A 17854-nucleotide genomic window follows, 5' to 3' on the forward strand; every position below is an offset into this window, starting at 1 on the left:
TTCTAAAGCTAGATTAAATGTGTTGCCATCAAATATGTTACATGATAGATTTCAAAAGATTCTTCTCTCTCAAAGATGTTGCCTGTCCTAACAACCAGGAAACACACTGAGACAATGAACTGGTCTCTAATATTTATTGCTAGTACTTAACAGGAATCCTAACAAACTGAAGAAGCGTGGGAAAAACCCAGACATATAACCCCCAAGGGTTAAGGCGGTCCCGATCTGTGTCTCTTTGAATGGCTGAACAATTCCTCAGTGCTACGCATGCGCTTGACAGTCTGGATGGGAGCCCCCTGCTCGCCATCCTTACTCATGACATTGCCCCTGTAATGGTAATGATCTTGAAATTGTGGATCACATTCTACTCTACTGTGAATATTATAAGAGTCTTTGGTAGGATATAATCTGGCCTATTTAAAACTGAGGCCAGGAAGAGATACTTCTGAATATGTTAAAATTTTACTTTCAGATAAAAATCCTAGAACAACAGTGGTGATAGCCAAAATTTTTAACTATGGCTATAAAAACAATGTCTTTACTTAAAAATTATGTTCTGAGTTTCTAAATATTTTGTGTTGTATCATGAACTTTTTTATCTGCCTGACTGGCTTATCTTATGCTAAACCTTTTGATTATATCTTTATTTGGTTACTTGGGTCTTTTGGACATAATAAATATTACATTGCATTACATGTATTTAAAAGTAATTGGGTAATTCCATTTTATGAGCAGTTTAATTCTCTAGCATGTGGGTAGATCTGAGCTTGCCCATGGGCTGGAAGGCACTCTCTCATATTATTTATTTAGATATACAAAAATAGTATACCCTTGTTTTTATCCCTTTTAGAAAGGAGTCCCTCAAATCAGCTTACAGAAGATAAAAATGGACATAAAAAGAATACCTAATCATCAAAACACGATTATTAGACTATAGGGCTGACTGTGCAAACCATGTGAGAAGCGTGCTTTCCAGAGCCTGCATATGGATGTATGTGGATGCACTGCTAGGGACAGCTTTTGAAAGGCTGCATGAGTGCAGCAGAAGACATGACTGCTTAAGATGTCTTCAAGAAGATGTGCTTCATTTGAATCCTTTGCAGAGTAGGATAGTAGGAATCTTTTTAAAGCAGAAGCAAAAGAGAGCAATGCCTACAGATGGTAGCTGATGTTGAGGCAAAAGCTGGATCCAGAACTCCTGAGCTATAACATAGGTCAAACCAGGACCTTGATTTAATGAGAATCATGCAATCATTGTATGGATTGTAGAATTGGAAGGGTCACAAGGATCACCTAGCCCAACCTTTGCAGTTGCAGGGAAACCACTGAAACCATCCTTAAGAGGTGACTATCCAATCTCTCCTTAATAAACTCCAGAGATGGAGAACCCACAAACTCCATATGTACACTGTACTGCTGTTGTACAGATCTTACTGTCAGGATGTTTCCCCTTACATTTAAGCAAAATCTAGGTAGTAACAACTTGCCCGCAGTATTTCTGGCCTTAGCTTCTGTGGCAATGGAAAATAACTCCTGATCATTTCCCTATGGCACCTTTTTATGTACTTGAACATTGATTGATGTCTCCTTTCAGTCTTTTTTCCACAGAACATCCCAGGTTCCTTCAAACTGTCTTCATAGGCCATGTCCTCAAGTCCCTATATCATCTTGTTGCTCTCTTCTGAATCTTCTGGAAATGTGATGCTCAGACCTTTACACGTTCTCCAGGTGTAGAGTCATCAGTAGGGCAGAATAAGACTTAATGTGTCTTTGATACAATGCTTCTCATGCAACCCAGAACAGCATTAGCTTGTCTTAACAGCTCCTGAGTTACCAGTTCTTGCATACAACGTATTAAATGTCAGCATCTATTCAGAGCCCCTTCCAGGGCATCTGCAGGGAGGGTTCAAAAAAGGCAAGATGGCAGCTGCAACCATGCAAAAGAAACTCCTCCCTTTTTTACATACGTTGTGGCACATGTAAATAAGGGTATGATTCTGATCTCACAGTGACAGCCATCACCTTAGGTTTTCTGACATCCCTGGGGAAGCCTCTGGCCTCTTCAGGTCTTTTACTTTCATTTAAGGGGCTCTTCATATCTAGGTCATATACCTGCACAGGATATTAAAATCATTGCACATTTATTTATTTGACAGTACTTAAAATCCTGCGAGAGCTGGACCATAAGGAAGGCTGAGAGAAGGAAGATAGATGCTTTGGAACTGTGGTGCTGGACGAAAATTCTGAGAGTGCCTTGGACTGCAAGAAGATCAAACCAGTCCATCCTCCAGGAAATAAAGCCAGACTGCTCACTTGAGGGAACGATATTAAAGGCAAAACTGAAATACTTTGGCCACATAATGAGAAGACAGGACACCCTGGAGAAGATGCTGATGCTAGGGAGAGTGGAGGGCAAAAGGAAGAGGGGCCGACCAAGGGCAAGATGGATGGATGATATTCTAGAGGTGACGGACTCATCCCTGGGGGAGCTGGGGGTTTTGACGACCGACAGGAAGTTCTGGCGTGGGCTGGTCCATGAAGTCACGAAGAGTCGGAAGCGACTAAACGAGGAAACAACAACTTAAAATCCACCTCAGTCTCAAAGGGCTCTGGACAGCATGCAACACCAAACAACGATAAAAACAAAATAAGGAATAACTAAGTCCAAATGAGTATCAAGAACAAAATATAACTGCAAAGAAAAGTAATTATAAAATCCCAGATGAAATCAAGATACTGAAAAGAAAAAAGAAAAAAAAGTTTTTCAGAACTTTCAGAAAGTTGTTAATATGGAATTGCTGGATCTCCCTTAGGTTTTCCAGAGTCCCAGCCCAGTCAATCAAAAAGCAGGAAAGCATTTCCAGTGAGGATTAAGCTTTGTAAAATTCTGTAGATGTGGGTTTATAATTAAAACAGAGCATTTTTTTAAATTATTCTTGCTTCTTTATTTGGATGTAGTTTTTAAAAATCCACTATGAGTTATTGTGGAATTTATTATTCATATCATAAACAGATTTGTAAGTAAACGGCACAGTCATAAAAATCCAACACTGAAAAGTGGCTGTACAAGAAAAGAATTTAATAATCTCCTTTTCCTGCGACATAATTAAACATCATACAGAATTATTCATAAAATAATTTGCTTTTTATTTACTGTATTGAAATAAGATATAGCTTGGGAACCATAGAAACCCTTTCCATTTGTAAATTGATAAAAATAAAAATTCATATCACAGTAATGATACCACTCATCCCTCTAGAAAATAGGCCAGTTTATTACATCCTGAAACCAACTTAGGGACTTCCTCTCAATGCTCAGAGAAATAAATGTATAGTGTTATATAGCTAATTTGTACTGAGAAACAGATACACATCATGTCCCCTGAATTTGTTTGGATGTCAGAAATCCCAAAGGAAAGAGATTCAAAGTTTATGATACAATCACTCTTCAGTAATGGAAAAAGAAAGCTATTGTCCTTGCATATGTTACAAGGTATGAATTCATGCACATTTTAACCGATTACTGCCTGAAGTTTAGAACAGAAACAAGTGGAGCAGGATAATTCTAAAGTAGAGCAGGTATCAAATTCAGTTATTTGACTTGTATCCTATGTGAAATGTTATCCTCCTCCTTCAAACAGCACCATCTCAATCAATATTCCACACCCCAGATTCCCCACTGAAGCACAAAACTGTACAGTTTGCTTCCAGCATCTTCAATCCTCCTTGCAGAACCAGCAGAGAATTGAATGTCTTGCCTTCTGCTCACAAAAAGTATCTGTGGCCTTAAAATCAAAAGCTCCGCCTTCTTAGCAGAGAGACAAAATCAGTAGGTTTTGCATTAGTTGAAACCCTTTTAAGAATGTTGAGTTTCCACTAAAATATTTTTCCAGAGTTCTGTTTCAAAATAAAGTCTTCAGAAATAAAAGCAAGAAGGGAATTGAATAGTATTTTCCATAACTTGCTATGTCAAAATACTACATTTTGTGGGCTGAGACCCAGCACCAAATGTTCTTCCCTTTTTCCATGAAGCAGAATTCCTCCCTTTTCTAGGCTAGGTCCCAGGCTTAATTGCTAGATTGTAGCCATTTTTTGCAGACAAGGAGAGCAGATTTCAATGCATACCATTTTAGAACTGGTGTGGATCTAGAGGGAGCTGCTAGCTATGGAAAACCAAGATGGGACTCAGTCTCTTCGGGCTCCTAAATGTTCACGTTGTCGGAATCATGGCTTTGTGGTACCAGTAAAGGGTCATGCTGGTCATTGCAGGTGGAAGCAGTGCCCATGTGAGAAATGTGCTCTCATCACCGAACGCCAGAAGATCATGGCTGCACAGAAGGCCTTGAAGAGACAAGGACCAGAGTCACCACCCAGAGATATCTTGCCTCCTGCTCAGGGCAGGCCCAGCGAGGAAGATATGGCAGCCATTCCTAGCCATAAGAAGGGCTTAAAAATGAATTCCTCAGAGCCCCCCACTCATGGGTCAGTTGTGCATGAAGGAATTAAAGTGACTTCAGCAGTTAGCCCCTGTACCAAAACAGGGAATAATCCAACACCACCTAAGCCGAGCTCTCCAACCTTCATAGATTTAGGTATGTGTACCAGCCATAGGTCTACTTCAAACATTGATAACTAGCAATGTCTTTTCTGTTTATGGACTTAACTTTCTACTTGTCCTGGGCCTTAGTGACGTATGTATCCTGCTATGCCAATTTGTTACTGTTGGTGTTTAGGACTGTTGTTGGGTTTTTCCCTCTGAAAGGGTGATATTGGTTAGCTATTTATTTATTTATTGCATCTTCCATATCCTGCTTGAAAGCTGCTTCACCATGCTTCATTGTTGCAAAACTAAATTTACACAGCCAGAATCTGTGTGAATAAAGTGAGTTGCAGCAGGCCCAACACAACACTGACCTGCCAGTCAAGCAAGTAGAAAAACAGAGAGCCTGGATTTAATACGATTTGTACTATATTTTATAGACATTCCCTTCAGCAAGGGGAATATTTCAGTGTTAATGAAAATAATTTGCTGGATTGGTTTTTGTAAGAACAAAAGAGAACAGACAAGCACTTGTCTGCTGCCATCTTTTGAAACAATTATTTTTGCACTGAATTTATATTGTGCAAGCTGTATTTTGAAGAATATTTAGAGGTGCAGTGAGTTTAAATGAAATGTCCTAATTTGAATTTCTTTACAAAATTCAAATTGTAATGTTATTTTTCCAACATTCCAATGGAGAAAGTGGTGTTAATCAACATCTTAAGTAGCAGCAAAAGTTTAGAAAATAATACATTTACCAGACTGATAATGAGCATTGACCTAAATCAGCAAGTTTAAAATTGTTTATCAAAAGTAAAACTGAAAGATTGCAAAATGTTATACATTTCCTAATTATTCAGAATTTTTGTTACATTAAAAAAATAGCTTATCCTGTATTCTGCTCTCCTACTGTTTTAATTAGGATCAATGTTGTGCTCTATTTATGAATATGGATTGCCATCTACTGGTTCGATACAATATTAAATACTATTAAAGTAGCTTGCAATTTATCTTCATTGCTTGATGTACCATTGCACATTTTAAGTTTTCTACTTAAGAAAAAGAATGAATTGAATTTGCCAAAAGTATATAAAACAGTAAATCACAGCATCACATTTTAATGTTAATATACAATTTCTCTTATTCATAAAGAAATTATGTTTAATTTTGTTTGAATATTACTTAATGTAAGTTTCTAGAGTCTGCTTTGCTGTAACTAGCAAAGGTCTCTGTGCCTTCTTCCAACTGACACGAATCCATGAGCAACAGCTTTGAATTGTAGGATCTCAGCCATGTAAGGTGTCTGTGTGAATAAAGTGAGTTGCAGCAGGCCCAACACAACACTGACCTGCCAGTCAAGGGTCTTTTTCCTATAGAATTTATACCTCTCAGTGAAACAAGTACATTAAAAAAACCACTTCCTGCATTTAAGCCATTTACAAATTCTTCAGTGTTTTCGTGGATGTGCAGCTGAGAGGACACCTAAGGAGTACCTCTGTGAAAGTTTAATTAGCCAAAGTGCAACACTTTCAAGATACTAGAATAATCTTACAAACAGATGTTTATATATTGCTGATACTAGCTAAGTACCACCACCCATTTAATCCAACATTTTTTTTAATAGACCATCCTAATTTGCCTCAAGAATGTATTGCTGTGTGCCCAGAATTTGTGGAGAGGGATCCTCCCAAGATGTATCCTGGATACTCCGGGATGTACCCTTATCATCCATTTTCAGTGGGATTCGCTATCAATCAACCAGCTTACCGAGGTCCATTACCTGCCCCTGTTTTACCTCTGCAAACAAGTTTCAGACACTTTTCTAGCAATCATGGACCAGGGAGTGTTCCTGCTTCTATACCAGTAAGTATAGTTTTCTCCATACATGGTTTAATACAGCTCACATATATAGTAACTGCAGATTTCTTTTGCAGCTAGCCATTGGTGTAATAGCTTTAAATCAGTGGCACATTTGGAATTTTGAATACCCTAACCTTAATTGATACTGTAATAAAATGGCCACCATGTGGTGCACAGTCAATCACAAAACACCAGAAACCAAACCAGTAAGGTTACTGCCCATATCCATCTGCATTCCCAGGAGTTTGTGTGTGTGTCTGTATTGTTTTAACGTTTATCCTGATTGTGGATGTTTTAATTGTAATTGTGTAATTTTACTTCTGTGAACCAGCGAGAGACCTTTGGGACTACATCAGGGTAGAAGTGTGATAGATAGATGGATGGATGGATGGATGGATGGATGGATGGATGGATGGATGGATGTAAAGTCCTAGGATAATGAAATATGTTTTGGCCTGGGTTTCAGTGTAGCCACTGACTTTATAGCTTAGTTCACCACCTGTTCACATACCTTTGCTTCTATACAGTTACAAGACTCAGGTGGGGATTTCCGGCAAGGATACTATACTCCACTGTCACCCTTTATACCTCGAGGCTTTCTGCCAGGAATTCACTACATTCCACCACCTCTCCAGCTGAACTTTGTGACTGAAGCTACAAAGGAAACATCTGGTGAGCAATCAAAATATTTGGTTGTACAACTGCTACGCTGATGTTTGCAACAGACCTATAATGTTTACAAACCCATTCTGTCCTGTATGATGTGCTTAGTTTGCCCCCAGCCCTGATACTCAAGTGTGGATTTAATATTTGCACTGTAGAGCCAGATACACATAGATCAGATTCAGATAAACCTATCTAAAAAACAGAGGATTGTACAGAATTCATAGGGTTTATACTGTATAAATTCAGTATATTACCTATATTAGGTATCTACCTATCTTATCTTCCTATATTATCTTCCTTAATATCTATATTATCTACCTTAATATCTACCTATATTATCTTCTATGTGCATTCCTGTGCTGCCTGCATAATTCCAACACCAAATGCTTTTATGATCTCAGAAACCAAAAAACCTATTTTTAACTATTAGCCAACATTGAGAAACATCACCTGAACACCTGATTCCATTAAAATGTTATTTATTTATTTTTATTTATCAAATTTCGTCACCGCCCATCTCACCCAAAAGAGGGACTCTGGGCGGTTTACAATAAAGCTAAAAAGATTAAAATACAATAAAAACGTATAAATATAAAATAGCATCCAAGATGGCAGTTAAAAGTTCTGATTCAGATTTATAAATTCATATTCAGATTTATAAATCCATGGGACCACTTTAAGGTGCTAGCCACCCCAGGATTGACTTCCCCACTTCCTGCCCCAAGCGAGATGGCAGAGCCAGGTCTTCAACTTTTTCCAGAAGGTCAGGAGAGAGGGAGCTAGCCTCACCTCTGGGGGAAGAGTGTTCCAAAGGACGGGGGACATGGCAGAGAAGGCCCACTTCCTGGACCCCGCCAATCAACATTCTTTCATGGATGGGGTCCGTAACATGCCCTCTCTGCGTGACTGGGTGGGATGGGTTGATGTAATAGGGATGAGACAGTCCCTCAGGTAACCCGGTCCCATGCCATGTAGGGCTTTAAAGGTGATAACCAACACCTTGAATTGGACCTGGAAGCAGACTGGCACCCAATGCAGCTCTCGCAGCAAAGGTGTTATGTGTGCTGTCCTTGGGGCACCCAAGACTGCCCATGTGGCCGCATTCTGTATCAGCTGAAGCTTCTGGATACTCTTCAAGGGTAGCCCCATGTAGAGCGCATTGCAGTAGTCTATACAGGAGATGACTAGGGCATGAGTGACTGACCAGAGGGCCTCTCAATCCAGGAAAGGGTATAACTGGCGCACAACATGAAGTTGAGCAAAGGCACTCCTGGCCATGACTGCCACCTGCTCTTCAAGCAGGAGTCATGAGTCCAGGAGGACCCCCAGATTCCACACCGGGTCTGTCTGGGGCAGTGCAACCCCATCCAGAACTAAAGATGGTAAGTTCCCAGAGACAGAGGAAGCCCCAACCCACAGCCACTCCGTCTTACCAGGGTTCAGCTGAAGCCTATTGTTCCCCATACAGACCCCCACAGCCTCCAGGCACCGAGATAGGGTGGTCACAGCATCACTTACATCACCTGGAATGGAGATATATAGTTGGGTATTATCTGCATATTGATGATACCTCATCCCATGACGACGGATGAGCTCACCCGGCAGTTTCATGTAGATGTTAAAAAGGAGCGGGGAGAGTACTGAACCCTGCAGTGCCCCACAAAGGAGGGGCCGCGGGCTGGATCTCTCGCTCCCTATCAACACCGATTGGGACTGGCCCTGGAGGAAGGAGGTGAACCAGCGCAAAACCACGCCACCCACCTCCAACTCCCTGAGCTGCCCCAAAAGGATACCATGGTCAATGGTATTTGTCCAAACTACATGTAGATCAAGCATAGGTTCATTTTAATTATATTAATTGTATCTGGGATTAAACCATGATAAAGTATTTATTTATTAATTCCATTTGTATAGCCACCCATCTCAACATGTGAGTCTGGGCAGCGATAAACTGTGCTCTGAAAATATTTAACTTAAAATTTAACTCTGCTTGCCCTCTTCAACCATGGAAGAACAATGAAAGAATGTTTAATACTGTATTAATTTAAAAAGAAATTTAGTGTTTTTCCCCCAAATAATTTATTACAGGAGGACCATCTTAAATTCACTGAGAATCATCTTTAAATCTTTCTGCACATATATACATAGGGACTGAGTGCTTTTTTTTTTTAAAGGAAAAGCTTTTCCCAAGTATGTGATCTAAATACATTCCATGATGCTCTATCCAGGTGAGGATATATAATATTGTCCATTCTCCTAATGAGGTTACTTGAAAAATGGTTCTGCACTGAAGAGCTACAGATAGTCAAATTGCTCAAATAATTATTTTCAAACTAATGTTCTCAGTAATTGCCAATTTAAAATACATATACCTGTATGCACATTTTATGTTTGTTTACTAGCTTATTAGTATTATTAAATAAACAGGAAACAAATGTATTCAAGGTGAAGTATCTTTGAAGTATCTTATTGGAGAGATGGCTTCTTCCAGCTACAGTCTACAAATAAGAGAGCTGTGTTGTAAGAATGTGCTTACTTGTTGTTATTAAATGACAGTCATTTAACGAAACCTGAGAATTCTGTCAAAGCTGAAATTATGGACTATTTTTCTGTTTCTGTATTTTAGCTTCCACTGAGGACAGCCAGGATTCTGCAGTTATATGTAAGCACAGCCAAACATCTGAAGAAGATGCCTCTGGAGATTCTTCTTCATATTCTAAGCAGTAAATCATCACCGTCTACACTGAAATATTGCCTTCAAGTGATGCCTTCCTGTAAATGTTATTTTGTATTACTGTAATCTATACTGCTGCTAATCCTAATTCAGTCAGATAAGTTTGGAATATCACACAATCCTATTTGCAGCATTGGTATTTCATGTTTACCTAACTTGTCCCATCAGAATTAGGAGGCTTGGTGTCAAATTGGAAGTTTAGGAAGATATGCCTGCATTGAAAATCATCCCAGCAGTCTCCTGATCGCAGTGAATGCAGGCCCAGCTCAGAAGTCATGTACATTGTGAGAAGTCAGATGTGCTCAGTAAGTGTATTTGACTCTCCAGCAAAATCCTAGCACGATTTAACATATTGCCCAGCCTATGCTTTGTAAGGAAACACACTAGCTGGCTTTAGGATTGTCAGTGTTTGTTAGTTGATGCCAGCCTGTGTTGTTAGTAGTTGTTCATTATAGCAGCCTTCTTCAACCTAGTCCTCTCAATATATATAGAACTTGGAATTATGGAAACATGGTGCATCTGGAGTGTATCAAGTAAGGAAAGGCATGAAAAGATTCATCTACCAATTTGCTAAGCTGCTGCTAAATTACAAGACCAGGCTAGTTCTTTTTCAGGTGCAAGGTGATCTAGAGGGAGGTCAGAAAGTTTTTGCAAACTGAATTCTTATTTGGGCATATTACAAATATTTGCATATATATAGTAGCCAGAAATCAGTGGGAAAATAGGTACCCTAAATACCAATAATTATGGGGAAGCCTGTCTGCTGAATTTCTGTACTAGCTAGAGTGGTACCGTGTCTTAATAGAATTGAGGTCTGTATGGCTCACCAACTCTCATTCGTTTGGGACAGCACAGCTAACAAATATTCAATAGCCACAATTAATATTTGAATATGGAAAAACAGGGAGAACAAAAAAAAGCATGCAGTTATACGTTGATGATTCTATATTTAGTTCTTTGCTAGTTTGGAGAAAAACAGCAGTAAGAAAAACCAGTTTTTACCTACATAACTTTGTATTAACAATATTTCCGGCTTAGTTTCCATTATTGTTGTACAAATACTTATTCATATTAGCTTAACTTTGTATATGTTAGAATAAAACATTTTCAAATGCTGGTAGTACACGCTAATATATCCTCTCTCTCCTTCTATACAGATTCAAAATTATATTTTGAAATATAGTTAGGCATATATTGCTATCAGAAAGTAATTGCTTCTAAGTTGATGAAGAAATGAAACATTTGAAGAATCGTCACAAATAAAAGAAAAATTGTGATGACAGAAATAGTCCAATCTAATGATCTGATTCCATCAGAGGAGCAGTTCCAGGTTCCCTTGTACCCCCTACGTAGTCTCCAGTTCGGCTTATGGAGGAACTTTGAAAAATGACCCTCGCTTGTCTCCTCTTTTGAGAGCTATAGTAGGGGTTAACAAAACGTCATTTCAACCATTTTTTGGTTAGGAATGTTCAGCAGAACAACCGCTTTCGTGTGGTGGGTTAGGGGGGGAGAAACAGCAGAAGAGCAGACAATGCTTTTGAAGGGCTTTGATCAAGTGCAAGGGATCCACTTGATGCAACAAGGAAAAAAAGAGATGGGAAACTGACGTCAAAGGTTGTGAGCCTGGCCCGGCTGGGGTCTATGCCAGTGTTTCTCAAGGTTGGCAAGTTTAAGATGGGTGGACTTCAACTCCCAGAATTCCCAGCCAGAGATATTCCCTTATCCTCTAGATCAGGGTTCCTCAAGGTTGGCAAGTTTAAGATGATGGGTGGGCTTCAACTCCCAGAATTCCCAGTCAGCATTCCTGGGGAATTCTGGGAGTTGAAGTCCACCCATCTTAAACTTGCCAACCTTGAGAAACACTGGTCTAATACCTTTATTGGAAAGCAAGGACTACCCCAGGCGGTCCTCAGGAGCCAAGGTATGCTGCACAGTGCGTAGGACAGAGGCCAGGCCGCCAGCCCACTATATACAGCGAGCAGCTACAAACCACCACCAGAATTTGGTGTTCCTGGGCGTGCAGGGAGGCAAACGCCAGAAACGGAGCCAGGGATAACCCATTATGCAGCCCTTGCCCTCCAGGCAGGGGACAAAAGACCAATTCCGAGAGAAGAGAAAACCAATTGTAGCAGCTCGGCCAGTTCTTCCCCTTCAGCGAGGAAAGCGAAGGCGGTCGACCCGCACGCGCCGCAGGAACCGCGACGGGGCGTCCACCCTGCGGGGCCCCAGCAGCGGCGTTCTTAGCCGGAGGGCGCGTTCCCGGCGTGGAGTAGGGGGACATCCGCGGGAGCGCTCGCGCTGCGTGGGGAAGGGGAAAACAGGGTGGGGGGAAAAGCGGACGAAACAACCCCTCCCGTCGCCGCGGAGAAGCTGGCGGGTTCCCCTCCCGCCCCAGCGCTCTTGAATCCTTACATAGAAAATCTGAATGCAAGAGGTGTCTTGCTAAGCCCCTTGGCCGAATGCCTGCGAAGAGGCGGGCGGTGGTTCGAAGCTGAAAAATGCCGGTCGGAAAAAGCTACGAAAGCAAGCGGGTATGGGGTCTGTGCGCCAGTGCAAGAAGCCGGAGAGGTTGTCAATATTGGTTGGGAAGACTACTTTGGGAGATGTTCTTTGTCTATTGCAGTGTTTCTCAACCTTGGCAACTTTGAGACTGTGGACTTCAACTCCCAGAATTCCCCAGCCAGCAACAGTGGTCTGTTGATTGGTTCATTCTGCAAATAGGGTCACATTTTATTTAAGCAGTCTGGTAGCCCCTTTCCCAGCTAACACATTTTATTACAGTAAAAGGCAACGGCTTTCATGAGAAAAGGGGCCACCAGCCCCCTTGTACCATTTATTTTAGGGGCCCTTCACAGAGGCTTTCAGTGGCTGTGTGAGGGGAGCAACCTTGTGCCTTGGTGTTTCCGTAGCCGCCTATGATGGGGGAACTTCAACTGATGAAGGCTGAATAGCTCTTCGAAGCTCTGAGCCTTGTTGTTTTCTTGCAGACGTTTCATTACCAGACTAGGCAACATCTTCAGTGCGAGCAAGAAAACAACAAGGCTCAGAGAGCACCAGGGACTCCACAGTTCAACCCTGAGCTACAAATATTCGCTTCAATTGAAAAGCAACTTTATTGGGTTGAAGGAGAGAGTGGCAGAGACATTTTCCTATTGGTCTGTGAAGCTAATAGCATTTCTAAAAATTATAAGTATAAATTTCATAAGTGGCACAAGAACAAACATATGTTTGGAGTTAAGAAATAACATGGGCAAAGTATATGCTTGGTCTGCTCTCAAAATAGATCTAACTAGACAACCCGTGCCCCGTTGGGTCATCATTTCAGAGATATTTCCTTACCTAAACAGAGAAACAGAACGACCATGGGCAGGCAAAAAAGCAGTTCGAGCGGGAGCCTCTTCTGACTTCCTACCCGGTCCCCATTGACTTTCCTTGTGGGAAGCTGGCAGGGAGCTTTGGAAATCCTTCCTTCCCTCCCTCCCTCCCTGTTCCCCTCCCTCCCTCCCTCCCTTCCCAATTAGTTTACCCTCATTTTTAGTGCCTGGGTGACACTATGACAGGTTCATCTATTTGTATAACTGCTTTAATATTATAGAATGATAGTGGAGGAAATTTCCCATTTAGAAACTAACGAACAATAGCTTTTGAATTTAGGAGAGCTTTTAAAATGTTACAGCCTTAAAACAAACTCTATAGTGTTGCTGAAGGCATTTTAGGGAAACATTTTAATTCGATTAAGATGAAATCTTATGTCCTCCAAAATATTTGTGAAGTTTTATTATCATTAAACATTTGTATCAAGAAAACTAGTTAACCTTTCTATGACTAAACAGGTTAATAAACACATAAGAAGGAATGAATATTTAGCTCAAAGCTTCAGATTAAACTTTGTTTTGCTGTAAATCCAAAGAAACTGCCAGCATGTTGACTGGGCAAACGCTGGAAAGTAAGTGTCTGATGAAGGAATGGCACTTAGAATGAACTAGTATATATGATGGTAAATGGTTGCAATGGCTAGAACCTTATTTTTTTATGTGCTTTACCAGAGAAATAATCTGAAGCAAGTCTACTGGGGAATTTCCTTAGTTCACCTCACCTTGCTAGATGGGTTCTCTTTTAACCTAAGATGACAAATTAATGACAATTTGGCATATTGTGGTCTCACCCTGTCAGCACTATCTGCTTTGGGACTTGATGAAACCCTGGCTGAACTAGAGCAGAGGACTTGGGATCTAGGTATGACAGAGCCAGAGTCCCCCATCCCGTTTATAGCCCAGTGGTTCCTCCTCCCTGGACTATCCCGAGATATTTCTTTAAAATTTTACTGTATATACTCGCAGATAAGCTGAGAATTTTAGGTGCCAAAATACACCCCCAAAATTGGGTTCAGCTCTCCACAGATGGACTTATCTGAGAGTATATATGGTAATACCTTTTTAAAGTACCTGTATATCTTATATACACGGATAAACTCATCCATGGGTAAGATGACCGTCAAATTTTTAACCAAAATATCATGAAAAATGTGCCACGTGCCTAATTTATTTCTGTTCAGACTGGGAGGTAGAATCTGTCTCACGTGTGCTATTAAAAGGTCCATCATACACCCAATGGCAATCAAGTTTAACATTTTCAACTGTTAACTCTAATTGCCATTGTAACCAGAAGACTATTACCTATCTCCTGGGTGACTACTCTTCAGAAACCTATAAGAAAGTTGCAAAATTCTTCTCAATACCTGTTAGGAACCGCCTGGTTCCTCCCTTACGCTATTGTTAATTGCTAATTATTTTAGGATTTTCTCACAATTTTTAAAATTTCTATTTGTAGTTAGTGTATTGTAGGCTGATCTTTTATTGTGTTTGGTCTTGGACCATAAATAAATTTTATTTATTTATTTTTATTTATTTTTCAAATTTTATCACCACCCATCTCGCCCAAAAATTTTGATGGATTAATCTGCTTATTATATTCATGTAATGCTCTTGCTTGGTTGGCCCTGACTTCCAATTATATACAAAGGCTTGACATTAAGATTTTTAATGTTCTAGAAGGACACAAGTTTTTTTCTTTGTTGGCACACTAGCTAGTTTCACAACTGAAGTGACAATATAACAACTGTGAAGAGCACAGTAAAATAAAGACATTGGTTCTTGAATTAGGTAGCTAGGGAAACCAAAAACATAAAGAATAAAGTTGCACCTTAAATTAAGTCAGCCATTCACTTTGATATCACTTTAAAGTCACACCTTAAATTAAATAAGATGTAAGTTTGATATGTTTTCCATGTAAGAGCATAAAGATGTGTTGCAATAGACTGAGAATCTAGTCAGTTATTCTGCAGAAAGCCCTCAAGCAGGACGACAGCAATACTACTTTCGATACATGTGGTAATATATTGTCACTGTGAATAGTTCCCATTATATTTTAGTTGTTTCAAATGCCTACAAAATTTATCAGAAGTGACAGTGAAATGAGTGGGCATAGCATGAGTAATATATCTTCCAGACTGCCTTCAACTTCCTGAGGCTATTAATAGCTGAGAAGTAATATCACTGAATTCAACAGGAATACCTCCAAGTAAACTTGCATAGGGTTTTTTCCCAGTGCTGCAGTCCTACTGTCTGCTTCTAACTAAAATCAAATAAATGTGAGCAAGGCTGTTACATCACTGACAGTGTAATAGACACTCATTATTACAGAGTTATACTAGCAGGTACTTTTCACACAGCCCACCCAACAGTAGTTGACATTTAGTTGAGGAGAAGTTTGCATTTATTCCAATAATAAAGTACTTCAGTTGAGTACTAGTAGAAATCAATACCATGCTGAGGAATGATCCTAAAAATAAAAATACACTGTACTATAAAATGCTAAGCAGGAAAGTGTCACTTCCTAAATATCGTTCAATGAAGAGTTCCAGAAAGAAAAATAATTGAGTACGGGTAGTCCTCATTTAGCAACCACAATCGGGACCAGCAACTCAGTCATTAAGCAAAGCAGTCACTAAGTGAAACATCACAATTTTATCATCTTACTTCAGCTTTCCTTTCTTTTGCTTTACTAAATTGAAAATACCACTTCACTGGAATCTATAGTAATTTTTTTTACAGTACAGCAAAAATATTAAGCACTAACCTCAGGTTGATTTTAATCACTAGTACCCAGACTGGAGAGTCAGCATAACATTTCTAAGTAAAGAACAAAATGTATTTGACTGCTATAAGAGCCAGTAATCAAACAGGTAGTCCTCATTTAGTGACTGCTTTGTTTAGCGACCATTCACAGTTATGACGGTGATGAAGAAGTAACTTTGTGACCAGTACTCGCATTTATGACCTTCAATGGTCTGTAAAGCAAAGGAAAGCTGAAGTAAGATGGTAAAATTGTGATGTTTCATTTAGTGACTGTTTTGCTTAATGACTGAGCTGCTGGTCCCAATTGTGGTTGCTAAATGAGGACTACCTGTACGCAATTATTTTTTCCTTCTGGAACTCTTTCTACAAGGAACGTCTAGTTTCAGAGGCAAAACTGAATAATTAAGGTTAGGAGAGCAACCAACAACATACGGCGTCATTTATTCTCATTTAAATCTGGCATTTTGTTTATTTTAGCCTCTCTCTCTTCAGTATTCCCTCACAATGATGTGATTGGTCTTTATGAAGCAAATTTTGTTTTATAAGCAACGTTTTGTTTTAAGAAAATGGTTCGTACCTGTCTTAGGGTAGATCATTTCTGTTTGAGATTTTCCCTCTCTTGTCTTTCCGCTGAGTTACTCCATGAGAGAGAGCTTTGTAAATCATGGCATCTGATTGGCATCTGAAACAACTGAACACTGACATGTAGTGGATCATGCAATAGACTTACCTTGTTTTCATAGTGGTGCAGTCTCCCCTAGGATAAAAATTAATGTAAAGTATGATTTCTCTAGTTCAATGTTTCTCAACCTTGGCAACTTTAAGATGAGTGGACTTCAACTCCCAGAATTCCCCAGCCAGCCATGCTGGCTGGCCAGGGAATTCTGGGAGTTGAAGTCCACTCATCTTAAAGTTGCCAAGGTTGAGAAACACTGCTCTAGCTCTTTGCAGAAAAAAAGATCTGAGCAGATGCTTTCAGGAAAAGCTTCCAACAAGCCCCACTGCCTTTCCTCCTGAATTTAAAATGTTCCTGCAAACTGTGAAGGTCATCAGATAGGGGAAAGGCATTGCTGCAGCTGAAGCTCTTCCGTATACCTACAACTGCGGTGTGATGTTTACATTCCGCACAACCCACACAGAGATGCTCTGCAGGGTGGTAGCACTGCAGAGGAAAAGGCAAGCTTTGCTCCCATTTCAGATGCATGTGCAGAATAAGGGAAAAATAACCCTCAGCTCCAGTAAGCGGATTCTGAACTGGGCAAAGAGCTTCTCTGGAATGGCCCTTTGTTGGACTGATCTTGCATTTAAATTGTTCTGGTCCCTTGTTCTATATTATGAAGCTATATTGTGAGTGTATTGCCTGCTGTTGTAGCTTTTGCCTTGAAGAACAAACTGGTGAAGGGAGGAAAACAGTGTTTCTTTTGTTAGATAACATTGGTTTCACATGTCAGCACTTCTCTCTGTCCATGACCCTTCCAAGTTTATTTTTTAAACAAGTTGACTTCTTTCAAGAAGGCCTGAGTTCCAAACCAAATTAGAAAGCATCCATTGAAGCAGCTCTAAACTGCTGGCTGGGCTGACTGCATCTGTTATGTCTAGCAGCAAATACAGTTTTCTCAAGGTATTTAATCTGTAAGGGAACTCCCCTACTCTTTTGTTTTTATTGCAAACATGCAATTAATCACCCTAATTGCTCAGGTACCCAGAAGCCCAAGATATTATAGCAAAGCAAAACAAAAATATATGACATTCCAAATACCTTGAGGATTTAAACATTCATTCTCGTAATGTAAAACTTGTTTAAATAAGAAAAAAAAAGTGCTCTAGAAAGAAAAGGACTGTAATAATATTTTACATCACTGCTTTTAAATTCTAACCTCTTATTTACACAGTATGAGACCAATGGAGTAATCATGC

The 17854-nt window shown here is 39.9% G+C and overlaps 1 protein-coding gene across 1 annotated transcript; it reads left to right on the forward strand.

Moving 5' to 3' along the window:
• The first annotated feature begins 4138 nt into the window (after positions 1-4138).
• Positions 4139-10023, forward strand: DMRTB1 (DMRT like family B with proline rich C-terminal 1). Its single transcript, XM_063300131.1, has 4 exons — positions 4139-4592; positions 6165-6403; positions 6928-7072; positions 9693-10023. Exons 1-4 carry the CDS (start codon positions 4166-4168, stop codon positions 9791-9793), a joined length of 912 nt encoding a protein of 303 aa, XP_063156201.1. The 5' UTR covers positions 4139-4165; the 3' UTR covers positions 9794-10023.
• The last annotated feature ends 7831 nt before the right edge of the window (positions 10024-17854 follow it).

This window comes from Candoia aspera, chromosome 3, assembly GCF_035149785.1.
Source record: "Candoia aspera isolate rCanAsp1 chromosome 3, rCanAsp1.hap2, whole genome shotgun sequence".
In the NCBI taxonomy this organism is placed as follows: Eukaryota; Metazoa; Chordata; class Lepidosauria; order Squamata; family Boidae; genus Candoia; species Candoia aspera.